Here is a 27,172-nt window from a genome sequence, read left to right on the forward strand (position 1 = left end):
AGAAGGGGAACAGCTGGGAAAAGTGGAGAATAAGTGTAATACCAGGGTTTGACCACAAGATGGCAGGAGAGAGCTGTGAGAACAGGGCTAAACAGCAGCTTAGGGCTTAGGAAATTGCAGAGTCATGGGGGGCGTGGTTACAGGAACTAGAGAGGAGAATCCCCAGGGTGAGAAAGGGGATACAAAGGAGAGAGAGGATTCCAGAGGGTTCCAGTCCAGGGAGAGGAGCTCAAGAGGAGAGGAGGCAGGTCAAGGTGGGTGGCCCGACAAGAAGTACCGCAGGACAGACAAGGCCCCGGGGGTACCAAACGGACGACGTACTCGGACTGGTGAAACGCTGGCGGTAGATAGGCCTAAGGCAGCCACAGCGGAAGAGCCGCAAGGGACGTCACTACGACAGAGAAGGTGCAGGTACCCGGGCCTGTGTACAGAGAACTGTGAAGTTGCTGCGGTGTATTGCTACGATTGTCGTGAGAACAGCCAATAAAGAACACCTGTTGGACACAATTCTGTCTCCGTCTCGAGTCTGTTCGCGGTAAGCAGTGGATCTCCCCCCAGTCGGTTACCCTACCTACATTTGGAGTAGTCAGTAGGATACCCGCCGCCAATACTCCAACTTCAGCGGTAAGCCTGCGTCAGAAGATCCAAAGGACCCAAGTTGCTTTTTCCTTGTGCATTACAAAAACTGGACTGTGGATTGCTGGCTTTCTTCAGGCGGATCCGAAAAGAAAAAAAAAACTTTGCAAGATGGTGCTCGAGTGGAATACAAATTGGGACTGTGTTTGGAGCCATCAGAGGAAAACCCGAAAAAGACTCTGTGCCCCTCCAACGCTGGTGACCTGCAAGCAGGAGGGGGTTGGCGCTAAAGTGGATTACCCGGGGCAGCAACTGGAGGAACTGTTGCCGGCCGTCCCTGCGGAACTATCTGGCCTGGAGGCTGGTCCTGCCGAAGGGCGGGATGAAGAGCAGCGGCGGACGCCAGACGACGGGAGCTGCGGAGGAGCAGCGGAGGCCAGCTACACTCCGGACCACCCTCTGGGAGAACGGAGGAACAGCCTGAAGAAAGCCGCAGGCAGGTCCCTCCCCCATGTCCCGAGCACGAGACCGGCCCCGACACCGGCCCTCGGTCTCCCCGCTTGGCCTCCCGCTCTCCAGCGACCCCGGATGACACCGCGGCCCCCACCTGGCCAACCGATGCCTCGGCCAACGATTCCAAGCTACCCCGCTCAGCTGCGCTACTTCCCGCGTCGCCGGCGCAGAACCGACTCATGGCCACTCCTGCAGTGCTCCATCTTCCAGCAGCGGTCTATCCATCGAGACCTGCCGCCACTTCGACCCCGTTCCGGAACGTCGCGGCGGCCGGGCTGCCAGGCCCCGCGGCCGACCCTTCGACCTCTGCGGCCGCCTCTGGTCCACTCACGGCGCCAGCCGCGGCCTACCCTGCCTCGCTCACAGTTCCAGCTGCGGTCTATTCACCAGTACTTGTGACTGCCTTCGCCCCTTCCTTGACTTCGGTTATGGCCTGCTCACCGATACCCGTGGCCGCCTCTGCCGCACTCCATACCGCGGCTGCGGCCTGCCCATCAAGGTCCGCGGCCGCTCCGGACCCACTCGAGATCGCGGCTTCGGCCAGGTCGCTGGGCTCTGCCACCTCTGCGGAGCCGTCTGCCGTCCACACTAGCAGGCCCCAGCTCCTCCGCTTCTCACGGGTCAACGACCCCGGTCCCTCACCTGCGGTTGGAACTGCAGGAGCTGGGGGCTGGATGGAGTGAAGCCACCACGTCGACAGAGATGAGCGCGTCCACGCCCACACCGGTGGTGGACTGCTGGGCCCCTGCGCTGTCCCCCAGTGGGGACATGGGACTCAGGGCCCCTGTCACTGAGCTTCCGCGCTGGGCATTCCCAGGGGTCACTGGGCCCTGTGAAGAAGGTGCCAATCCCTGGGCGACTGAGGCCTGCTCTGCCCCTGAGACTTTTCTGCTATTCAACGATGCTGTGGCGGCGGAGTTCCCTTCGGTCCGTGCCAGGGCCTGGTCCCCAAGTAGAAAAATGGAGCGGAATGCGCGCCATGGAACTATCTTCGGCCCCTTCTTTCCCTTTTGATGCATCTCTCAGGAGGGAGATAGATTCCTAGGTCCTGGGCTATAAGAACGCTGGGGGCCCAGGACAGTTCAAGACATCCCTGGAGCTTCACGGCTGTGGAGTTCCTTGTTATTGGCAGAACATCGGCCGTCAGGAGATGGCCGGGAGTATCCTTTAAGAAATGGACTACTGGGACTGCTGTGCGCTGTTGCGCAGCATAGGGACTGTTCCGCGTCCCTTTGGGGAAAGAGACCCCCACCTCTTGATATAGCAGGGATGTATGGGAGTACTTCCCACAAAGGAAGAGGGCGCACCGTTGTTAACGAAAAATGTTTTGATAATGTTTGGAGTGTTGCATAGTAATGCTGGATGTAGATATGATGAAGGGAATGATGTACGTGTTATATATAGATATTAAAGGTAGTCTGTTAGGTGGGTAACAGAACTAGTAAATAGTTTAAATATAGCATATTAGGTTGATAATTAAGGTAGAATGTTGCAAGAAAAGAGGCAATTGTTGTACCTATTGCAAATAGTATAGTTGAAACTATGCATAGTAAATATAGTAGGTTTAGAATGTTACCTGTTTAAAAAAATGTATGAAAATGTTCAACAGGTCCCGGGTACGAGGTGTGACGAAGACGCCGACCATGACTATTTAAAATTGACGGGACAGAGAGACAAGAAATTGAACCAGACAGTGGTGCCTAAGTCAGGTCCCCGGTACCACGTACACCCCAGAAGGATAGGAGGACGCTGACGATGACCTGGTAGGTTAGGGCCTCGGTCATGGCGTTCCGAATAGGAGGGTGACAGAAGGGGAGAGCAGTGGGAGGTACGCACCCGTAGAGTAGTCCGGGTGGACCTAGCCCAACCAGAAAGAAGTTGTCGTGTGGCATGCGCGCCGGCGGGCAGCTGTAGGCTGCTCGGAGCATGGTGGTCCCGGTTTGGTTCGGCCCCCGCGTATGGTGGGTTTGGCTCAACAAATGGTCCGACAACAGACGGAGGAAAAGCTTCAGAACGACAAAGGTAGGGAACGAGATTGTCGAGGACGACAATAGACAAAGGAAGGGGGAGTGTGAGGAAGGAGACCTGACGTACAAACTTGTCTGTAGGGAGAAGAGGTGCTTGGTACACTTTAGATCGACGTTTGTATTAGTAGAAGGGAAACAGCTGGGAAAAGTGGAGAATAAGTGTAATACCAGGGTTTGACCACAACATGGCAGGAGAGAGCTGTTAGAACAGGGCTAAACAGCAGCTTATGGCTTAGGAAATTGCAGTCATGGGGGGCGTGGTTACAGGAACTTGAGAGGGAAATCCCCAGGGTGAGAGAGGGGATAAAAAGAAGAGAGAGGGTTCCAGAGGGGTCCAGGGAGAGGAGCTCAAGAGGAGAGGAGAAAGAAAAGATGGACAACAGAGGAGAGCTTCTAGAAGGGACTGAGGAGAACAGACGGTCAAGGGGGGTGGCCCCGACAAGAGGTACCACAGGGGTACCAAACGGATGACATACTCGGACTGGTGAAACGCTGGCGGTAGATAGGCCTAGGGCAGCCACAGCGGAAGAGCCGCGAGGGACGCCACTACGACAGAGAAGGTGCAGGTACCCGGGCCTGTGTACGGAGAAATGTGAAGTTGCTGCGGTGTATTCTTACGGTTGTCGTGAGGACAGCCAATAAAGAAGACCTGTTGGACACAATTCTGTCTCCGTCTCGAGTCTGTTCGCGGTAAGCAGTGGATCTCCCCCCAGTCGGTTACCCTACCTACATCGCAAAGGTTGCTTAGCTGCGTGATGCGAAAGCCGTAAGTGTTTCTCCAGCATGATATGTGCTTAGAGCAATCAAGTTGCTATATGGGCTTGGCTTTCATGGTGGGTAGGTCAGAGATGGGCGGGACACCTACCCACCATATCTCCACCTCCAGAGTGTGGCTGGAGGGAGTTAAATGTCCAGCCAGTTTTTTTCTCTGTCTGTGTTGTGTGGAGGAAAGGAAGCCTCAATAGTGAAGCTCCTGAGAGAGCTGCCATATGTGAGGTCACAGAAGTGCTGGGCAGGACTGTGATTAATTCTTCCTGTCAAGTGTGACCAGCCCAAGCATGTTAGGAATGTTTCTTGGCACAACCTGGGTCCTCTGTTACCTGTGGACAGACCCATTGACAGTAGCGCTTAGCTAGGCATTTTAACCAGCCAAGTCCCTTTTGACCAGTATTCTTCACAACCTATTCCTTCAAAGAATATTGTGTTTTTTGGGTGTAATTTGATAACCTCTGTGACAGGGTCACTGTTGCCATACATAAGGGGAGATATGTGTCGCTGTGAGGAAGGTGACCTGACGTACAAACTTGTCTGTAGGGAGAAGAGGTGGTTGGTACACTTTAGATGGACGTTTGTATTAGTAGAAGGGGAACAGCTGGGAAAAGTGGAGAATAAGTGTAATACCAGGGTTTGACCACAAGATGGCAGGAGAGAGCTGTGAGAACAGGGCTAAACAGCAGCTTAGGGCTTAGGAAATTGCAGAGTCATGGGGGGCGTGGTTACAGGAACTAGAGAGGAGAATCCCCAGGGTGAGAAAGGGGATACAAAGGAGAGAGAGGATTCCAGAGGGTTCGAGTCCAGGGAGAGGAGCTCAAGAGGAGAGGAGGCAGGTCAAGGTGGGTGGCCCGACAAGAAGTACCGCAGGACAGACAAGGCCCCGGGGGTACCAAACGGACGACGTACTCGGACTGGTGAAACGCTGGCGGTAGATAGGCCTAAGGCAGCCACAGCGGAAGAGCCGCAAGGGACGTCACTACGACAGAGAAGGTGCAGGTACCCGGGCCTGTGTACAGAGAACTGTGAAGTTGCTGCGGTGTATTGCTACGATTGTCGTGAGAACAGCCAATAAAGAACACCTGTTGGACACAATTCTGTCTCCGTCTCGAGTCTGTTCGCGGTAAGCAGTGGATCTCCCCCCAGTCGGTTACCCTACCTACATTTGGAGTAGTCAGTAGGATACCCGCCGCCAATACTCCAACTTCAGCGGTAAGCCTGCGTCAGAAGATCCAAAGGACCCAAGTTGCTTTTTCCTTGTGCATTACAAAAACTGGACTGTGGATTGCTGGCTTTCTTCAGGCGGATCCGAAAAGAAAAAAAAACTTTGCAAGATGGTGCTCGAGTGGAATACAAATTGGGACTGTGTTTGGAGCCATCAGAGGAAAACCCGAAAAAGACTCTGCCCCTCCAACGCTGGTGACCTGCGAGCAGGAGGGGGTTGGCGCTAAAGTGGATTACCCGGGGCAGCAACTGGAGGAACTGTTGCCGGCCGTCCCTGCGGAACTATCTGGCCTGGAGGCTGGTCCTGCCGAAGGGCGGGATGAAGAGCAGCGGCGGACGCCAGACGACGGGAGCTGCGGAGGAGCAGCGGAGGCCAGCTACACTCCGGACCACCCTCTGGGAGAACGGAGGAACAGCCTGAAGAAAGCCGCAGGCAGGTCCCTCCCCCATGTCCCGAGCACGAGACCGGCCCCGACACCGGCCCTCGGCCTCCCCGCTTGGCCTCCCGCTCTCCAGCGACCCCGGATGACACCGCGGCCCCCACCTGGCCAACCGATGCCTCGGCCAACGATCCCAAGCTACCCCGCTCAGCTGCGCTACTTCCCGCGTCGCCGGCGCAGAACCGACTCATGGCCACTCCTGCAGTGCTCCATCTTCCAGCAGCGGTCTATCCATCGAGACCTGCCGCCACTTCGACCCCGTTCCGGAACGTCGCGGCGGCCGGGCTGCCAGGCCCCGCGGCCGACCCTTCGACCTCTGCGGCCGCCTCTGGTCCACTCACGGCGCCAGCCGCGGCCTACCCTGCCTCGCTCACAGTTCCAGCTGCGGTCTATTCACCAGTACTTGTGACTGCCTTCGCCCCTTCCTTGACTTCGGTTATGGCCTGCTCACCGATACCCGTGGCCGCCTCTGCCGCACTCCATACCGCGGCCTGCCCATCAAGGTCCGCGGCCGCTCCGGACCCACTCGAGATCGCGGCTTCGGCCAGGTCGCTGGGCTCTGCCACCTCTGCGGAGCCGTCTGCCGTCCACACTAGCAGGCCCCAGCTCCTCCGCTTCTCACGGGTCAACGACCCCGGTCCCTCACCTGCGGTTGGAACTGCAGGAGCTGGGGGCTGGATGGAGTGAAGCCACCACGTCGACAGAGATGAGCGCGTCCACGCCCACACCGGTGGTGGACTGCTGGGCCCCTGCGCTGTCCCCCAGTGGGGACATGGGACTCAGGGCCCCTGTCACTGAGCTTCCGCGCTGGGCATTCCCAGGGGTCACTGGGCCCTGTGAAGAAGGTGCCAATCCCTGGGCGACTGAGGCCTGCTCTGCCCCTGAGACTTTTCTGCTATTCAACGATGCTGTGGCGGCGGAGTTCCCTTCGGTCCGTGCCAGGGCCTGGTCCCCAAGTAGAAAAATGGAGCGGAATGCGCGCCATCGAACTATCTTCGGCCCCTTCTTTCCCTTTTGATGCATCTCTCAGGAGGGAGATAAATTCCTAGGTCCTGGGCTATAAGAACACTGGGGGCCCAGGACAGTTCAAGACATCCCTGGAGCTTCCCGGCTGTGGAGTTCCTTGTTATTGGCAGAACATCGGCCGTCAGGAGATGGCCGGGAGTATCCTTTAAGAAATGGACTACTGGGACTGCTGTGCGCTGTTGCGCAGCATAGGGACTGTTCCGCGTCCCTTTGGGGAAAGAGACCCCCACCTCTTGATATAGCAGGGATGTATGGGAGTACTTCCCACAAAGGAAGAGGGCGCACCGTTGTTAACGAAAAATGTTTTGATAATGTTTGGAGTGTTGCATAGTAATGATGGATGTAGATATGATGAAGGGAATGATGTACGTGTTATATATAGATATTAAAGGTAGTCTGTTAGGTGGGTAACAGAACTAGTAAATAGTTTAAATATAGCATATTAGGTTGATAATTAAGGTAGAATGTTGCAAGAAAAGAGGCAATTGTTGTACCTATTGCAAATAGTATAGTTGAAACTATGCATAGTAAATATAGTAGGTTTAGAATGTTACCTGTTTAAAAAAATGTATGAAAATGTTCAACAGGTCCCGGGTACGAGGTGTGACGAAGACGCCGACCATGACTATTTAAAATTGACGGGACAGAGAGACAAGAAATTGAACCAGACAGTGGTGCCTAAGTCAGGTCCCCGGTACCACGTACACCCCAGAAGGATAGGAGGACGCTGACGATGACCTGGTAGGTTAGGGCCTCGGTCATGGCGTTCCGAATAGGAGGGTGACAGAAGGGGAGAGCAGTGGGAGGTACGCACCCGTAGAGTAGTCCGGGTGGACCTAGCCCAACCAGAAAGAAGTTGTCATGTGGCATGCGCGCCGGCGGGCAGCTGTAGGCTGCTCGGAGCATGGTGGTCCCGGTTTGGTTCGGCCCCCGCGTATGGTGGGTTTGGCTCAACAAATGGTCCGACAACAGACGGAGGAAAAGCTTCAGAACGACAAAGGTAGGGAACGAGATTGTCGAGGACGACAATAGACAAAGGAAGGGGGAGTGTGAGGAAGGAGACCTGACGTACAAACTTGTCTGTAGGGAGAAGAGGTGCTTAGTACACTTTAGATCGACGTTTGTATTAGTAGAAGGGAAACAGCTGGGAAAAGTGGAGAATAAGTGTAATACCAGGGTTTGACCACAACATGGCAGGAGAGAGCTGTTAGAACAGGGCTAAACAGCAGCTTATGGCTTAGGAAATTGCAGTCATGGGGGGCGTGGTTACAGGAACTTGAGAGGGAAATCCCCAGGGTGAGAGAGGGGATAAAAAGAAGAGAGAGGGTTCCAGAGGGGTCCAGGGAGAGGAGCTCAAGAGGAGAGGAGAAAGAGAAGATGGACAACAGAGGAGAGCTTCTAGAAGGGACTGAGGAGAACAGAAGGTCAAGGGGGGTGGCCCCGACAAGAGGTACCACAGGGGTACCAAACGGATGACATACTCGGACTGGTGAAACGCTGGCGGTAGATAGGCCTAGGGCAGCCACAGCGGAAGAGCCGCGAGGGACGCCACTACGACAGAGAAGGTGCAGGTACCCGGGCCTGTGTACGGAGAAATGTGAAGTTGCTGCGGTGTATTCTTACGGTTGTCGTGAGGACAGCCAATAAAGAAGACCTGTTGGACACAATTCTGTCTCCGTCTCGAGTCTGTTCGCTGTAAGCAGTGGATCTCCCCCCAGTCGGTTACCCTACCTACATCGCAAAGGTTGCTTAGCTGCGTGATGCGAAAGCCGTAAGTGTTTCTCCAGCATGATATGTGCTTAGAGCAATCAAGTTGCTATATGGGCTTGGCTTTCATGGTGGGTAGGTCAGAGATGGGCGGGACACCTACCCACCATATCTCCACCTCCAGAGTGTGGCTGGAGGGAGTTAAATGTCCAGCCAGTTTTTTTCTCTGTCTGTGTTGTGTGGAGGAAAGGAAGCCTCAATAGTGAAGCTCCTGAGAGAGCTGCCATATGTGAGGTCACAGAAGTGCTGGGCAGGACTGTGATTAATTCTTCCTGTCAAGTGTGACCAGCCCAAGCATGTTAGGAATGTTTCTTGGCACAACCTGGGTCCTCTGTTACCTGTGGACAGACCCATTGACAGTAGCGCTTAGCTAGGCATTTTAACCAGCCAAGTTCATCCCTGCTTACTCTGTGGCAAAAAAACAATGCCCTCTTTTAGGGTAGTATAGTCATGGATTGGCTTCAGCAACATGACCATGATTTTTTCTTGCTTCCAGACATTCTCAGTCTTCAGAATTTAATCCTATAAAACATCTTTGGGATGAGGTAGAACTGGCTGCTCTGTCCCAAATTGGTGTAGCAGATGATGAAGACATAAGTCTCATTCACCTAGACATATATCATTTCCATACTTCATATTATAAATACAGAACATATATTATGCTAAAAGTTAGCCATTTTTATCCATGTTTAATAAGTGTAGAATATACAACTAAATATGAGAGTACAGAGTATAAAAAATTAAACATAAAATTGTAAAACCCAGTGAATCTATGACTTCTCTGCATTTAGTGGTTACTACTCACCTTGGAAGGCATCTGTATTAATCTCCTCTTTACACCACTCATCACCAATCACAAATGTTTCTATAGTATTAATATGGGTCAGATCTTCACCCTGAAACAGATGTTGTAAAAGTCACAGACAGATGGAGAAGTCACATCTATGATCAGCTCTAATCCTGCCATCTCCACCGTTCTCATTACACAAGTATAAAACATATAATACTGGTGGATAAAACAAGACCGAGCACAAGACCTTCACAGTCATCTACACATCTTAGATGAGCAAGACAAACAAACGAGATACAATCTGGATAAAAATGGAGTGTACATATCATAATTAGAATAGACAATAATTTATTTGTAAGTCATAACAACAATACTCAATAAGAATTAAAAAAAAGATGCTTCTTGTCAACTAAGGAGATGCAGCAAAGAAACCATAATGATTGACATTATCTCATATAGTAGTATACTCAGGATAATCATATGCATAAAAAAGCTACTCTACTCGTCCTGTGGAGACTATCCAAACACAAATTGCAATAAGGAAAATACTTTTTTTTAAATGTTAAGCTCAGTGCCTTACACTGAAGAAGTAGGGAATATGCCTAATGACACCAGGTTCTGGATAGCAATGTCTGCATGTATATGTGGGTCAAAAATAAGAGGTAATAGTACAATAAAGTAAGTACCTTTTCTACTACAATAAAGTGCCTTAGTGCATGTATTAGGGACTATTTGTCTAAAAGGCTTTGGAGTAGCAATAAAACCCAAAATCTAAACACATACCATGTATAAATTAACATGATTACTGCATATGCTTTTACCTGGTAAGAAAACCAAAGTGCTAAGTGGCCGCCGCATCTTCTACCCCAACGCGCGTTTCGCCTATTTTTCTTCCTGGTGTGTGCTTAGGTGGAGAGATTCAGGAGTATTTAAATAGCCCAAGTACCAATGGAACGCTACCAAAACATTAAATGTGCCCATCGACAGATCCTGATGATCAAATTAGAACCTTATCAGTATACAGCAGCTGGTGTCACTGTAAAGCAATGGACTTGCTGCTTCCGGCTGTGATGGAATGCATGCATTCCACCAGGCCGTAGCCGAGCGGAAGTCAACGTCACCATCTGTTACCTGAGGCAGGATCGTCAAGCGTGTGACTCAATTAGCACTTGTGCACAGCCAGGTCACCAGCGCTGTGAAGAAATGACTAAAGGGATGCTATGTGGACTACTAACCTACTGTATATAATGTTTTCATAATTACTATTAATCCATAGGTAAGGGAATAGAATAAAAGGTGTATAAAATCCTTACATATTGTTATTTTTTTAAAGATATATAAGGGTTATTATTGGTAATCTAACACATGAAATATGAACAGCAGAAAAATACACAGATAAAAGAAAAAGTAAATGAATAATTGCCATGACTGCATAGCAGTGCATAAAAGGAAAGTGCACCTCCACTTCAAAATGCATTGACGGTGGACAGTTAGCGATGAAGAGTGATGTACGTTACTTAGTAAATGGGAATAAAAGATGTGAAATTGATGAATCATCAAAACAGATGAATAAAACATTACAATACATTTAATAAAGTGCTACAGTGCAAAGAGAATCAAAATATTACAATGAATTTAATAAAATGTTACAGTGCATAGAGAATTAACACAGTGCATGTGAAGGACACCCAGAGGAACATTGGTGTAGGGATGGTCAGAGAATAAAATAATGCCCACACAAGTACCTAAACCAAGACTAAAGTGCAATACTGCATAAAGATAGCCTCAGCTAAGATGACAGCCTATTGGCATTTGAGTGGTGAACCAATGGATAAAAAATGGGGGGTAAAAGATACCTCACAAATTGTATTCATGTACAAGGAAAACTAAAACTAACTATGCATATGATTATCCTGAGTATACTACTATATGAGATAATAAGAAAGAAATTTTGGCGAGTCCCAAAAATAGGTAAAATCCTCAAATTTATTTCAAATATTTTAAAAGATCATATAGGTTGGGGATACATCTCAACGCGTTTCTGGCAAAATCCCTTATTCACTGAAATATAGATTCCTTATGATACATGGTATAAAAACATCTATCTACATTAAATTCCGGTGGTTTGATTATGGAGGTTTTTTTTTGGGGGGGGGATCTAGCTTGCTGATTATGCAAATTATTCTCAAAATGTGATTGATTGCTAACGTGTGTTCATTGATCAATGGTTGGTTACCATTTGTTTTTATACCATGTATCATAAGGAATCTGTATCTCAGTGAATAAGGGCTCTTGCCAGAAACGCGTTGAGATCTCCAACCTATATGATCTTTTAAAATATTTGAAATAAATTTGAGGATTTTATCTATTTTTGGGACTCGCCAAAATTTCTTTCTTATGATAAGTCGCAAGTCACGACTATTGGCTGGAGACCCACTACATTGCAAGACGAACTGAATCATAATATAGGACACGGTGAAGCTATATATTTTTTTTTTTTTTATATGAGATAATGTCAATCATTAAGGTTTCACGGCTGCATCTCCTTTGTTGACACTAGGCATTTGTTTTTTTAATTCTTATTGAGTATTGTTCTTGTTATGACTTACAAATAAATTATTGTCTATTCTAATTTTGATATATACACTCTGGATTGTATCTGGTTTGTTTGTCTGGCTTATTCAGTTACGGAGTGTGACCTTCTGTGATAAGGTTTATATGGACTAATATGTATGCACATCATAAGGGAAATTTCTTGACATCTTCTCTCCATCTACCTGATGATCCTGAGGAACATCGGGATCTTCTTGTTTACAGTCTTGTGGAAGAAGAGGATGGGGACATCTCTCTGGTGTTGTCCTCTTACTGGATAGAACTGGAGGAAACACATACAGGGACTGAATTAATTCTTTATATACAGATAATTATGAGTTGTGTGTATTTAGTGCTGTTTATTACCTGGTGATGCGAAGGGCTGGGGAACCTCCATCACGACGTCCTTGTACAGATCTCTGTGCCTTTCTAAATACTCCCACTCCTCCATGGAGAAATAGACAGCAACATCCTGACACCTTATAGGAACCTGACAAATATATTTATACCGTCATCACTCTGATCCCTTTATAGTGTTACTGTATAGTGTCCCAGCATTCCCAGCAGTGTCACCTCATCAGTCAGCAGCTCAATCATCTTGTAGGCAAGTTCTAGAATCTTCTGGACATTGATGTCCTCATGTATCAGGGTGTGAGGTGGAGGCCCCGTGATTGGGCTCAGGGGTCTTCCCCATCCCTCAGACATAGGGCTCTGATAGCGCTCACTAGAGGTCTTCACTACTATGTAATCCTGTTTATGGACAGACACATGAATAAATCAAACACCAGACATTTCCACAGTCCTCACCTCTCCAGTTCTGTCCATTTGTTATTCCCATAAATAAGACTGAAGTAATGTGACGTCATCATAATCTCTCACCTCTCCAGTAAGCTGGAAGAGGATCTCTAGGGTGAGGTGTAATATTCTCTCCGCCATCTTGTCCCAGTCACTATCCATCCTTGATGAATCAATCAAAAAAATATTCTAATATAGAAGATCTCCACTGAAAGGATCCAATATTGTAAAGACCTGAATTGGGAGAAGACAAGCCAATGTAAAATCATAAAGAATCCCATGAAAAATATACATGTACTGGAGACATTAAGGAAGCTTTGTGCTATGCCTGAGTGTCCACCTCCAGTAGGTGCATATGCCCAAAAATGATGCACGACAGAGCGGATGTGACGATTCTATTATTGGGTGTCCTGGGACCAGGGGCTCCTTCCCTGTTCCTAACTTTAGGGGGTGCCCTAGCATGCCCTGTTCCACAGTTTACTTCTGAAGGTGAAGATGCTGGGGTCACGTACCTTGCCTTCGCTCCTGAATTCACCCTCAGTCTGTACCCTTTCCCCACCCAGGGGAGAGGAAAGTAGTAGTGAACCGTAAAACACCAACCAGACTAACAAGGTAATACAAACAGGGGAAACGTAAAATACGAAACATACAAATATACACTCACATATAACAGAGGTATGTACCAAGGAATGAAGGGTGGAGTTAAAGCAAAGTAGGAGAAGAAAGGGAATTATCACACTCAAAAAGCCAAGCAGCTGTCACAGATAAATCCACCAACACCTATCCTCCTAGCCATGCAACATAATTTACCTCTGACGATGTGTTAGACAGTACCCTTAGCTCCAAGAGCTCTCAACAGAGCAGATTAACCCCTGTACTGCCCCAAAAAATTTACACCATTTAATAAAAAGGTGAAGTGCTTCTATTCAGTGCAGGAGTAGAAGAAATCAGATGCTGCGGTCTTCTGGCTCCTCTCTGTCGCGGTAAACCCGTGACAGTACCTCAGAACCGGGTTTATCAGGGTGTGCCACGTGAAAAGACCATATCAGCCTGGATGAGTGGATGTCAGATACTGGTACCCACATCCTCTCTTCAGGACCGTATCCCTTCCAGTGTACCAGATACTGAAGTGACCGATGAACTAGGAGAGAATCAACGATCTTTACTATCTTAAATTCTAAGTTTCCATCCACAATGACTGTAGATGGCGGTAGAGGTGATGGTACAGAGAAGGCCACTTATTTTTTGAGAAGAGATCGATTACACACATTATGGATCTTCAACCCTCGTATCTTCCCTACTCTACAACCCCAAACAGTTATTCAAAACTTTTAACTCCCTCCTCCACCCACCACTGCCCCCTCCAACCTCCCTCATCTCTGCTGAGGACTTTCCCACACACTTCAAAAATAAGATCGACCAAACAAGGCAAGTCTTCATTGTTCAACCACCACAACCCCTTTTTATACCAGACCAATGCCCAATCTACAATCTGGTTTCCGCCCCATCACTCCCCTGAGACAGCCCTGACCAAAATTACTAACGACCTACTTACAGCGAAAGCTAACGGACAATACTGTATACTCCTCCTTCTAGACCTGTCCTCTGCTTTCAACACAGCTGACCACTACCTCCTGCTACAGATCCTCTCCTCCTTTGGCATCAAAGACCTCGACCCTATCTTGGATCTCCTCATACCTTTCCAACCGCACATTGAGCATCTCCCACACTACCTCCTCATCCCACCCTCTCTCTGTTGGAGAGCCCCAAGGCTCTGCCCTAGGACCCCTACTCTTCTCAATCTATACACTTGGCCTGGGGCAACTCAAAAAGTCCCATGGATTCCAGTACCACCTCTATGCTGATGACATTCAGATCTACCTCTCTGACCCAGACGTCACCTCTCTGCTGTCCAGAATCCCGGAGTGTCTATCAGCCATATTCTCCTTCTTCTCCTCTTGCTTCCTCAAACTCAATGTGAACAAATCTGAACTCATCATCTTTCTCTCATCTCACAGATCTTCCTTACCTGACCTATCTATCACAATTAACGACATCATGCTTTCCCCCGTACCAGAAATCAGCTGCCTTGGAGTAACCCTTGACTCTGCCCTGTCCTTCAAACCACACATCCAAGCTCTTTCTACCTCCTGTCGCCTCCAGCTCAAAAATATTTCCAGAATCCATTCTTTCCTCAACCCTCAATCTACTAAGATGCTTGTGCATGCCCTGATCATCTCCCGCCATGACTACTTCAACATCCTTTTCTGTGGCCTCCCTGCTAACACCCTCGCACCTCTACAGTCCATCCTTAACTCTGCTGCCTGACTAATTCATCTCTCTCCTCACTACTCCTCCCCTCTGCAAATCTCTTCACTGGCTCCCATTCCCTCAGCGTATCCAGCTCAAATTACTAATACTGACCTACAAGGCAATCTATAACCTGTCTCCTCCATATGTCTCTGAACTAATCTCCCGATATCTTCCCTCACGTAATCTCCGGTCCTCCCCAGACCTCCTTCTCTCCTCCACACTTATATGCTCCTCACCCAACCGCCTCCAAGACTTCTCCCGAATATCCCCATCTTCTGGAATTCTTTGCCCCAACACGTCCGACTATCAACCACATTCAGATCCTTCAGACGGAACCTGAAAACCCACCTCTTCAGGAAAGCTCTTCAGGAAAGCTTACAGCCTGCAATGCCCCCCTGCAACCTAACTTCTTCTCATGTACACCACCATGGAATCAATGGTGCTATATAAATAAATAATAATAATAATATTAAAGGGAGGCGGCAAAGCTAGGTGTGTAATGCTGCAGGATTGATGCCGGCTATGATCTTATAAGGACGAATGAATCTGGGACCCAGTTTCCAGGAGGTAACCTTCAACTTGATATTCTTTGAGGATTACCACACCATGTCACCAACACACAGGTCTGTACCCACCAAATGTCTCCGATCATCCACACTATTATATTTGGACCCCATATTCCTCAAATTATCAATAACACCCAAAAGTAATTGTGGATGGTATCAGGTATTCCAGAGGAACGATTCCTATTAAATGAGCTAAACTGAGGATCAAACCCTTACGCCACGTAGAATGGGGACTTATCAGTAGACTCATGACAATGATTACTGCGAATTCAGCAACAGGTAAGTAAAGGGCCTGTCACACTAAGCGATATCGCTAGCAATATCGCTATAACGTCACTGGTTTTTGTGACGTTATAGCGATATTGCTAGCGATAAAGCTATATCTGATACTTACCTCCGACCGCTCCCCCGCTGGTTATCGCTGATCGCGCGAGAACGTCCTGTTTCTCGTCGTCAGCTTCCTGCTGTGGCGACGAGCGACGCGTGGACGCGGGCGGGAGGAGGTCTTCATCGCCTCGTCTGACACGTAAGTAGCGACCCCCGACCGCTGCTATGTCGCTGGTGAGATCTGCCTGTGTGGCAGCTCACTAGCGACCACTTAGCGATGCACCAGCGATCCTGACCGCGACATATCGCTGGTCGGGATCGCTGGTACATCGCTAAGTGTGACAGTACCTTAAGTAACCCAATCCTCCTGATTGTCAGACACAAAACACATAAGATAAGGCTCAACATTCTGGTTAACCCGTTCAGTTTGCCCTTTAGACTGTGGGTGAAATGCTGAAGAGAACGACAGATGGATCCCAAAACGGGTGCAAAACGGTAGGGATCCCATGTAACTTTACAATTTCTATGATGAAAATTTGCGCCTTAGCATTAAGGTCTTGGCATTAAGTAAAGCGGGTAGCACAATAAAATTAGACATTTTACTGAATCTGTCCACACCAAAATTACAGTATTGCCCGCTGACACGGGCTCGTTAGTGATATAATTGACCGATGTCATAATTTATCTCTGCAGATGACCGTTTCTTTGAAATATATGCACATGGGCGTCATTTACCAGGAGATGCACCCTATGACAATATAGCCCACACCCCCACCTCAAATGCGTTAACTGCGGTTAAAGGCTGAGAGACGTCAGGCTGTATGACGATTGTCGCAGATGCAACACTCCTTAAAGGTATCGAATACCACCCTAGCCAGACTGAACCACTTGGAAAAGTCTGTCCTCTTCCTGGTCATATCTGTCAGAGGATTGGCTACTACCGAAAAAGTTTTTGAAGAACTTACGATAGTAGTTGGTGAAACCCAAAACCCTTGGTAAAGCCTTCAAATCCTCAGGACGATCCCAATCCCGATCGCCAACCCAAATGGCATCACAAGGTTCTCATAGTGTCCCTCAGGCGTATTGAAAGCTGTTTTCCACTCATCCCCCCGCTTTAATGCAAATGTGTCTATATGCCCCAATTGGAGTCAGTTTTGAAAAGTATTTTGCTCCTACAATCTGATTAAATAGGTCCGGGATGAGAGGGGGTGGATATGGATTCTGGATCAGATTGAGCTTGCGGAAATCTAGGCAGGGACATAACCTCCCATCTTTCTTCTTTACAAATCAAAACCCCACAGCAATGAGGGATGAAGATGGTCTGATATGACCCTTTGCCAGACTCTCTGCGATATAGTCCTTCATGGCTTGCCTCACTGGACCAGAGATATTATCTAGTCTGCTTTTAGGCAGCTTGGCCCCAGGAACAAGATTAACAGTGCAGTGATAAAGACATTGGAGAGGAAGTTCTTGGCACCCCTGCTCTGAGAACACATCCCCGAATTCAGACAGGTATTTAGGCACAGACTGGGTATCCATCCTTTCCAGCCGGGTGCCCAAGCAGTGTCCTTGACAATATTCACTCCAATTTACCACTTCGCGAGTTTGCCAATCTACCACAGAAATGTGCAGAGTGTGCCATCCTACAAATTGGGTCCCGGGTTCATCGGACCATTTGAGATCTTGAGACAAATCAATCCATTCTCTTACAAGCTGAAGTTGCCTACTTCCCTATGTGTGCCTAACTCCTTTCATGTTTCTCTCCTCAAACCAGTAGTTTTGAGCCCCTTCTTTAAGGATCTGGGTACCACTCCTGACCCGGTCTCGGAGGATGATGTTTTTGAGGTAAAACATATCCTGGCCGTGAAAAAAGTAAGGGGTAAGATCTCCTACCTGGTGGACTGGAAGGGTTTTGGTCCTTGATCTTTGGAGCCTAGAGAGAACATCCAGGCTCCTCTTCTTCTTAAAAGATTCTAATAAGGCTTGAAGAAGTTAGTTAGTTGAAGAAGATACTGTTACACCCAGTCCATCCTGGCGCGGCGCCCAGGTCTGCCACTGTTACACCTGATCCCCGTACTGGTGCTGCGTCCAGGTCAGCCGCTGCCCCCCGTCGTGGACACTCACCTCGTGCCTCGCACGCTGTCCTTATGCAGCAGCCTGCTTCCTCTGTGTCTCATGCTGCTGCTCAGCATTCAGGTCGCTCCCCTGCCTCCACCTCCTGGCGTCCTGTTGGCAGATCTGTAACTAAAGCTATTAGGGCCCGCTCGCATGCTCTCCTGCCTTCTTAAAGGGACAGCATGCATTTTTCAAAAAGAGCAATTATCCAATGGCAGCGCAATGGCTGCTATTTCTGGCCTCTGCTCCATAGGGAGAGCGCCGGAGCAACGAGTATCAATCATTGCTACATCCGGTTCTCTTGCTAACCTGTCTGCAATGCATCTGCAGTCTCTGTGCATTCTTTAATGCTATATGTCTCCACAGAGTATCAGTATCCTGATCATCCTGGTTATATCTGCAACCAATCTGGGCGAAAGCCATCCCGTTCCGCCAACAGCCATCCGAGTCCGAGGACTGTGTCAAGGTCACTGGAACCAGCTACTACCAATTCCCCGGATCCAGGACCTGTCTCATTACAGACTCTGCTGTTACTTCTGTTATCCCTTTTGGTCCCGCTGGGACAGCTGCCACGTGTCCGGGGTCTAACTGGAGGTAGCACCTGTGTCCTCCGGGTATTCCATTCTGGTCCTGTCTGCGGGGCTTTACTACAGGTACCCAGGGCTCACTAGTCACGCCCCCTTCAGAGCCCCCCCGCACCGTGGTCCCGAGGTTCCACTTTAAAAATAAAAAACGAATGTGAACTTCACCATTTCTGCCTCCGCTTCCATTCGTTACAGATACACAGCTGATAGTCCTACTGAATAGACTGTTACAATTTGTATTATGGCAAGAAAAAAGCAGCTAAGTAAAGAAAAACAAGTGGCCATCATTACTTTAAGAAATGAAGGTCAGTCAGTCTGAAAAATTGGGAAAACTTTGAAAGTGTCCCCAAGTGCAGTGGCAAAAACCATCAAGTGCTACAAAGAAATAGGCGCACATGAGGACCGCCCCAGGAAAGGAAGACCAAGAGTCACCTCTGCTGCGGAGGATAAGTTCATCCGAGTCACCAGCCTCAGACATTGCAGGTTAACAGCAGCTCAGATTAGAGACCAGATCAATGCCACACAGAGTTCTAACAGCAGACACAGCTCTACAACAACTGTTAAGATTATATCTCAATTTCTGCCACAAATTTGTGCAGAATAAACAAAGGCAAATAGGCAAATAAATTGATCCATAAAACCAATCATTTATTAATAAATTTCATAATAAGTTTTTTACAAGGTAATTTCGCAAAAAACCAAGTACATGTGTTGTAATAGGTGCTCACAGAAATTAGGCTTATGCAAAATAATCTATAAAGTATCCTTAATAGAATATTCACTGCTTATTAATTAACTCATTTTACTCTCTCTCTCTCTCTCTCTCTCTCTATATATATATATATATATCTTACTTCAATCTAAATAATAAAGGAAAAAACCTAATGGTTCAGGCAGCAAAAGGAACAAATCCTTAGTTTAACAATATAAACTGCACAATGCTATAAGTAGGTAACAATTCAACCAAGTTCCCTTATAACTTTTTATTAATAAATGATTGGTTTTATGGATCAATTTATTTGCCTATTTGCCTTTGATTATTCTGCACAAATTTGTGGCAGAAATTGAGATATAATATATTGAATTAAGGTGGCTATTATTTTTTGACTAATTTGTTATGTAAACAACTGTTAAGAGGAGACTTTGCGCAGCAGGCCATCATGGTAAAATAGCTGCTAGAAAACCACTGGTAAGGATAGGCAACAAGCAGAAGAGACTTGTTTGGGCTAAAGAACACAAGGAATGGACATTAGACCAGTGGAAATCAGTGCTTTGGTCTGATGAGTCTAAATTTGAGATCTTTGGTTCCAACCACCGTGTCTTTGTGCAACGCAGAAAAGGTGAACGGATGGACTCTACATGCCTGGTTCCCACCGTGAAGCATGGAGGAGGAGGTGTGATGGTGTAGGGGTGCTTTGCTGGTGACACTGTTGGGGATTTATTCAAAATTGAAGGCATACTGAACCAGCATAGCTACCACAGCATCTTGCAGCAGCATGCTATTCCATCCGGTTTGCGTTTAGTTGGACCATCATTTATTTTTCAACAGGACAATGACCCCAAACACACCTCCAAGCTGGGTAAGGGCTATTTGACCAAGAAGGAGAGTGATGGGGTACTACGCCAGATGTCCTGGCCTCCAAGTCACCAGACCTGAACCCGATCGAGATGGTTTGGGGTGAGCTGGACCGCAGAGAGAAGGCAAAAAGGCCAACAAGTGCTAAGCATCTCTGGGAACTCTTTCAAGACTGTTGGAAGACCATTTCCGGTGACTACCTCTTGAAGCTCATCAAAAGAATGCCAAGAGTGTGCAAAGCAGTAATCAAAGCAAAAGGTGGCTACTTTGAAGAACCTAGAATATAAGACATATTTTCAGTTGTTTCACACTTTTTTGTTAATTATATAATTCCACATGTGTTAATTCACAGTCTTGATGCCTTCAGAGTGAATCTACAATTTTCATAGTCATGAAAATAAAGAAAACTCTGTGAATGAGAAGGTGTGTCCAAACTTTTGGTCTGTACTGTATATACTGTATATATATTTGAACATGGTATATAATGACATTATGGTCTTCAATGGAATGTGAAAAACGAGAGGTTGAACAAGGAAATTACATCACTTTTTTAAAATTATATCTTTATTTAGCTTATAAAAACACATGTAAAAATGCATGAAAAACACGCAACGAAAACGCATTAAAAAAATGCAAAAAAAGCGTGGATTTTCCACTGTGTTTTTCTGCCGAGAGATGCAGAACTCTTGCAGAAATTTCTGCAAGCAAATACGCAATGTACGCACATAGCCTCAATCAAAACTGCTAGAAGCCTTTCAATTGCCCTTAAAAGATGAATATAACACTTTGAGGTCTCTTGAGACTATATCCAACCCCTTTCAAGCCCTTTAAAGAACGCACAGCCTAATGTTATAGTGACATCAAAATATATGTGTAAATGGATGATAAATGTGGGCAACCAGCAGTCTGTTTAATACACTGCATATTCAAATTATAATGCTTTTTTAAATTAAAAAGTTACAAAAATAATGGCCTTTTGTGACCAGGTGCCTGCCGGGTTGGCATTTATACACTTGTGGCGTATAGTAAAGAGGGCAAGGTCTTTACCATGTTGTGGTAAACAAATTATTCTTTGTCTTGGGGAGCAGTATCTGGTTTGGTGTTCAGAAACTGATGAAGCAATGGTTTGGTTTATTTTAGCCATCAAAAAATCTTATCCTGGTAATTTGCCAAATTTGACTAATTTTCGGAAGCTGGACAAAAAAATCCCATTTCAATCTTATAGCAAGAAGTATTCCATAGTCAAAGTATTGTGGTGCAAAAATCATCTCATTGCATTATGATAATAATATGCCTTTCAGAACACTAGAAATTTATCTTGCTCACTGATGTGAGAGTTGTTCATCATAGCCAGCATGGCCTCCTGACTCTTACTGGTATAACTCAATATTTCCATCCATATTAATCCACTGATGTTTGTTTTCTTTCTCCTCCTTCAACTCATGCTGCAGGTGACATTGTCTCTGAGAGTCCCTAACAGTCCCAGGGTAGCAATAGATATGTAGAAGTTGCTGCTTTCCTTTCATGCCTTGTTGCTTCCTTTTTTCTAGTATAAACATGAGGAGGAGGACATTGTTGATGACACAATTGTCCATACTGACAAACTTAGAAGCCTTCATGAATTCACTCAGTAGGAAACACACATCTCTCTTCAGCTACCAAAAGTGAGTTTCAAAGTAAGTAAAACTCTAGTTCATATCCTGCATAATATAACCTTTAGTCTGCTACAGATTTTCTACAAATCCTGAAGGGCATGCTTTGTCATGCAAGTCATATACTGCAGCTCGTGATAGCACAAGACTAAGGCACCTATTTCAAGAAATAATGGTGTTTATTGGCTAAGTATACGCTATCAAGACTGCGTACAGACCATCATTTTCCAAAAGTCACTAAATCTAAGTTGTATTATAGCAACTGTGGTATATTTGGTAGGGCAGAAGTTCAGTTTCCATACAACTGGATGACTAGACAGATAGTTGTTTTGTAGCTACACTTATGGATAATAATAATGATGTAATGGAGGAAAAGAAGAAAGTATAAGGCTAGTTTCACATTAGCGCCTTTTTGCACAGCGTTTCGTGCGCACTTGAAACGCATTAAAAAACGCTCGTGAGCACAGTGATTTTTGACGCATCAGCGTGCGCATGATGACGAAAAAACGCAGCGTTTGTATGCATTTGCGTTTTTTATGCGCATGCGTTCTCTAGGTGTCCCATTTCACAGGAGAAAAATCCTTGAAAAATACACATATGAGTTAAACTACAGCATCGCTACAGTCTGTGTGCAATAGATAATGCAGACTGTAGCGACACTGCAGGTTAACTCATATGTGTATTCACCTGCCCAGATGTGATAAATAGTTATGATACGATGCCAGGGTATTTGTTCATATGACGTGTATTTTCTCCATCATCTCTGCAGTCTATTCGCCACAGACTGAATAGATGATGTGGTTAATTACAAGGTATATCTAGAATCCCCTGGCCTTGTGTCACAAAGAGTGACATGATGATGGTCAAAACACACCATCATAAATTCACTCTTTGTGATACATGGCAAGGTAACAATAGATATGCCTTACACTCAACGCCATCCTCTATTCAGTCTGTGCAATATTAGCAGACTGAAGAGAGTGGTGGTGAAAATACAAGTCATATAGTGGTGTTTTTGACTACACATATCTCCATGAATGACACAAGAAACGTGTCAGGTAATGGAGCTATGTGGTGGCAAAAACACATATTGTATGGCGCAGTGTGAGTACGGCGCAGTGTGTGCAGCTGGCGAAAGACACATTAATCAAACATTATTATGGTAAACCATAAATTCACATTTATTTTAAAAATAAAAAAAGACATTTTATTTGGACCAACTTTTTGGGGAAGATGCAGGCAATTTTAGACTGTGGAGAGATGAGCAATGGCTTAAAGGGGGGAAGGGGCGACAAAAGTAGTGGCAGAATGGAGCTCAGGGATGGAACTGGAGGCAGGTTGAGACACACTGGGAGGTGATGGGGAGGGAGGGTAAGAGACCTTCTCTTTTTTTGTCTCCTGTTGCCTTGTGGGTCCTGTCTGGAGCGCCTGCTACTTGTTGACCTCCTTGTCCTGGCTGACTCCCTGGAGCTGGTGGACATGGGCCTGGCTTCTGCAAATAGAGAATTCAGGTCACTCCTCTGCAGCTGATGCTTGGTGGTAGCGGTGGCAGTGCTGGTCCAGGCAGGAGGAGCAGTGGTGGTGGTGGTGCTCAAAGCAGGAGTATCGGTGGCAGTGGTGGTGCTCATATCAGGAGGAGCAGTGGCGGTGCTCCTATCAGGGGGAGTGGTGGTGGTGCTCACAGCAGGCAGAGTGGTGGCGGTGCTCCTATCAGGAGGAGTGGTGGCGGTTCTCCTAGGAGGATAAGCGGTGGCAGATCTCCTATCATGAGGAGCGGTGGAAGTGCTCCTATCAGGAGGAGCGGTGGCGGTTCTCCTATCAGGAGGAGCGGTGGCGGTTCTCCTAGGAGGATGAGCGGTGGCGGTTCTCCTAGGAGGAGGAGAGGTGGCGGTTCTCCTAGGAGGAGGAGAGGTGGCGGTTCTCCTAGGAGGAGGAGAGGTGGCGGTGCTCCAAGCAGGAGGAGTTGTTTCGGAGGAGGTGCTCCAAGCAGGAGGAGAGTTTTCTGCTCCGGTGTGCCAAGCTGGAGGAGTGGTGCTGGTGTCGGTGCTCCAAGCAGACGTGGTGGTGGCGGTGGTGGTCCAGACAGGAGCAGCGCTTGCCATGGTGGTGGCGGTGGAGTATCCAGCAGCACTCTTGGGGTGGTGTAGTGGTGTCCGGTTTGGCTTGGAATGCAGGTGGCCGTGCAGTGGTATGCAGCAGAAGTCGGTAGAGACGTGAAGCGAGTCAGTGGTGGCACAGGTGGAAATGCCACCACTGACTGCTGCCTGAACTGACTCTGCTGCATAGCCTGCAAGAAAGCATTGTTGCAGGCCTGCATTACAGTCAGCTGGAGATCTGGACTAAGGTGTTCCGCCATTGCCCGTTCAATTTTGCTGAAAAAATGGTGCGCTGGTCTGTCGAGGTCGGCTTCCACACGGTCAAGGCGACTGTCGACAGAGTGGAAGCGGTGGTCCATGTGTTTAAAATCGCATTCTATGAGGGCAAAACCGCTTTCCACCTTGTCTGCAAGCGCCTTGAGGCCATTCTGAAAGGCCGAGCTCAAGCGAAGGAACCACAAAACCAAAACCAGTGGCAGAGACCTGGGACAGGGGTAGACCTGAAAGACCAGCTTCCTGGTCTCCAAGTGTCTGTGTTGCTGACCTGCAAGATGCTTCCTGGCTGTCGAATGGCTGGGACGGGTCTGAGGCAGCTTGATGAAGGGACAGGTTGCAGGGTGCTGTGAAAAGCAAAAAAAACATTAGTATCATGCATTTACAAGCACCAACTGCTGTGGAATAGAAAAGCACAGATTAAAAAACAACATAATACACCAAAATATTTACGCCCTGGTGGCAAAGACCGGTCTTAGGAACGCAAACTCCTGATGATATCGGTATTTTGTTCTGGTCCTTGCCGCTGAACCACTGCGAACCTGGCCCTCATCACGAACATCCCTGTTGAAGCAGTCCTTCATCGAGCGCCAACGGGTTCTGACTTTGTTCACTGTGGGAAAAAGAAAGAAAAAAAATTATACAATGCACTGATGGCAAAATCTCTATCATCACACACACCTGTGTGAGCACAGCCAAGAGTCAAAGCGGCATCACACAGCAATACAATAGACAATGCACTCACTGTTGGCCATGATAACACAATTGTGTATCACGCTAGAATATATCAAGCGTGACACACACCTGTGTGATCATGGCCAAGAGTTACTGCGGCATCACAGAGCATTGAAATACTTACGAAAATCCTTGCAGACCCTGGTACAAGCGTTGTCCCAGCCATCCATCAGCGCTGCGGCCACCTCATTCCGGAGCTGCCAGATCACCAACGTGTTAGCGCGCTGTGGATCACGGCTGTCCCACAACGGGACACACTCCTGGACCGGGTGAATCAGGGCGTCATTGTCCAGAAAGATGTCTTCATCCCATTGTGGAACCTAGAAAGAAAAAAAAAAATTAGATTCTTGGAAATATTTGTAAATGAAAAAGATAGAAAAACATACAGAAAAGAAGAAAGATTAAAGATGAAAAACAGGACAGAAAAAAAGCTAGGGGAAATAAAAAAAAAGAAAAAAAAATGGACATTCACAGTCAGTCTATACTTACAGCCCGTCTCCCCGCCGGCACTTGGCTTGGCTGCTCCCGCACTTCAGACTCTGAAAATGTGTCCGATGATGTCTGAAAAAGAACAAAAATTAATTTTAAACATATGTACATGATGAATCAGATACTTGTAGGGCAGGAAGATACTCACATCACACTCCGCTTGGGCCAGTTCACCACGAGACGGCCGATATTCATCCCCAGAAGACATGCTGCAATAAAAAAACATAAAAGACATTAGTACATAATACATTTGAAAGGGCAGGCAGACATTAGGTGTTAGAATACTCACATTCTTGAAGTTGCAGCTTTGCTCAAAATGAAGAAATGGCTCTGGTCTGTTGCAGGCTGTCTGGTCTCTTGCAGGCTGTCTGTAGAGTATTGTTATGCCAGTGCAAACACCTTCTTTTATCTACACATCCCCCCAAACAATGTTGGTTTGAGTAGGAGGTGGTTTAAACCAGTGTCTAGACATTGTTTACTCAAAAATCGCATGCGCTCAAAAGCGCTGGAGTGCGCATGATCAAGCGCACGCCTGCACTCCCATAGATAGTAATGTGTTATTTTGGCGCATTCTGTGCGCACGCGATCGCAAAATGCTGATGAACACGTGCAAGCGCTAGACCATGTGCCCGCCATGTTAAGCATAGGGGTGCGTGGCGCATGCGACTGATCGCGCACGATGCACTGCGTGCAAAAACGCTAATGTGAAACCAGCGTACGACAAGCAGTTGGTCGGGATGATGTTAACGATGGCAATGACCAGGTAGTACTTGAGGATACAATTTGGCAACTAGAAAGATGGCAATGTCAAGGTGAAGCAGGATTGTCTTGTCCAAATTGTTATCAGGTTCACTTTCCTATGCACGCTGCTTCATGTGTTGATGAAGAGCTGTAGTTCCTTGTAGAATTTTGCCAGGATGTCTATGGCTTAATTTGGGGCTGCAAAATTTGCATACCTGCAATAAAGTTGTCCTCCAGTAATGTAGAAAATAACTCCCACAACTGAGAGGACCGCACATAATCACCACCATGTCCACAACGTTCAGGCGCTTTCAAGCATTAACAACAAATACTGCGACTTCACCTGCTCCAAAGCTGACCATGTTAGAAGCAGATCTGTCATGGGACGATTTTGAAATTTTGCATGTAGGACAGCTCTGCTTTTCACTGCTGAAATCAACACTCTCCTCCTCTCCTAGCATTAACCTGTTGTCGCCTGACTCTGGCTCCTAGGTCCAGTCCACCACACAATAATCATCATCATCTACGACCCACAATCATCATCTATGACCCACCACACAGTTGTTTCAGTGTGGAAAACGCACTGAGCTTCTTGACCTCTCCGTATCCCCACCTCCCGATTCTCACATCTATATGTCCCCTGCCCCTACCGCCACCATGAATGCCAGATGACGTATGACTACAGCTACTGGTGCCAATTGTACTACCACCACAGACACAGCTAGAAGTTTGAGTACTGTCCTCCAGCTCTTCTGCCCGCCTTTTACTTTTGTGTATTTTATTTTTAACACAATGCCTATCTTCCAAAAGAGGGGCAGCCAAGAAACATTAGATATATGCCCCAAAATATTAGCCGCATGTGCCGCAGTATTGAAGTGGCGTTTACATAGTGTACATCAAATTAAACTAACAAAACAGCGCTAAAACCATACAAATCGCCCAAGCTGCAGTTCCACCCTCGACTTGCCTTACAGACCTGATCTGCTTTCCTTGCTCTCTGACAAACTGAAACAGCCGATAAAAGTATTCGACAAATAGATTTTTGCACTTTATTGCATAAAAACATTATTATTTAAACAATACATTTTTTTCGGGCGTTTCAGTGGCATCTTAGGAGAGCGTGAGACCACACTAATGCTCCGTATTGAACTTGCTGAGCTAGTTGTGAACCTTTAAATTCATAA

At 47.1% G+C, this 27,172-nt stretch overlaps 1 protein-coding gene across 1 annotated transcript in view; it reads right to left on the bottom strand.

Annotated features, from left to right (window-relative positions):
* Positions 1 to 27,172, bottom strand: part of LOC141052980 (uncharacterized) — a 177,737-nt gene that overhangs the window by 18,164 nt on the left and 132,401 nt on the right. Inside the window, 8 exon segments of the mRNA XM_073550308.1 lie at positions 9,150 to 9,240; positions 11,912 to 12,009; positions 12,093 to 12,216; positions 12,300 to 12,476; positions 13,034 to 13,125; positions 24,883 to 25,078; positions 25,248 to 25,319; positions 25,401 to 25,456. Of these exon segments, the coding sequence (XP_073406409.1) occupies positions 9,150 to 9,240; positions 11,912 to 12,009; positions 12,093 to 12,216; positions 12,300 to 12,476; positions 13,034 to 13,125; positions 24,883 to 25,078; positions 25,248 to 25,319; positions 25,401 to 25,456 (906 nt within the window).

This window comes from Dendrobates tinctorius, unplaced genomic scaffold (assembly GCF_039654945.1).
Source record: "Dendrobates tinctorius isolate UK_male_01 unplaced genomic scaffold, ASM3965494v1 ptg000164l, whole genome shotgun sequence".
In the NCBI taxonomy this organism is placed as follows: domain Eukaryota; kingdom Metazoa; phylum Chordata; class Amphibia; order Anura; family Dendrobatidae; genus Dendrobates; species Dendrobates tinctorius.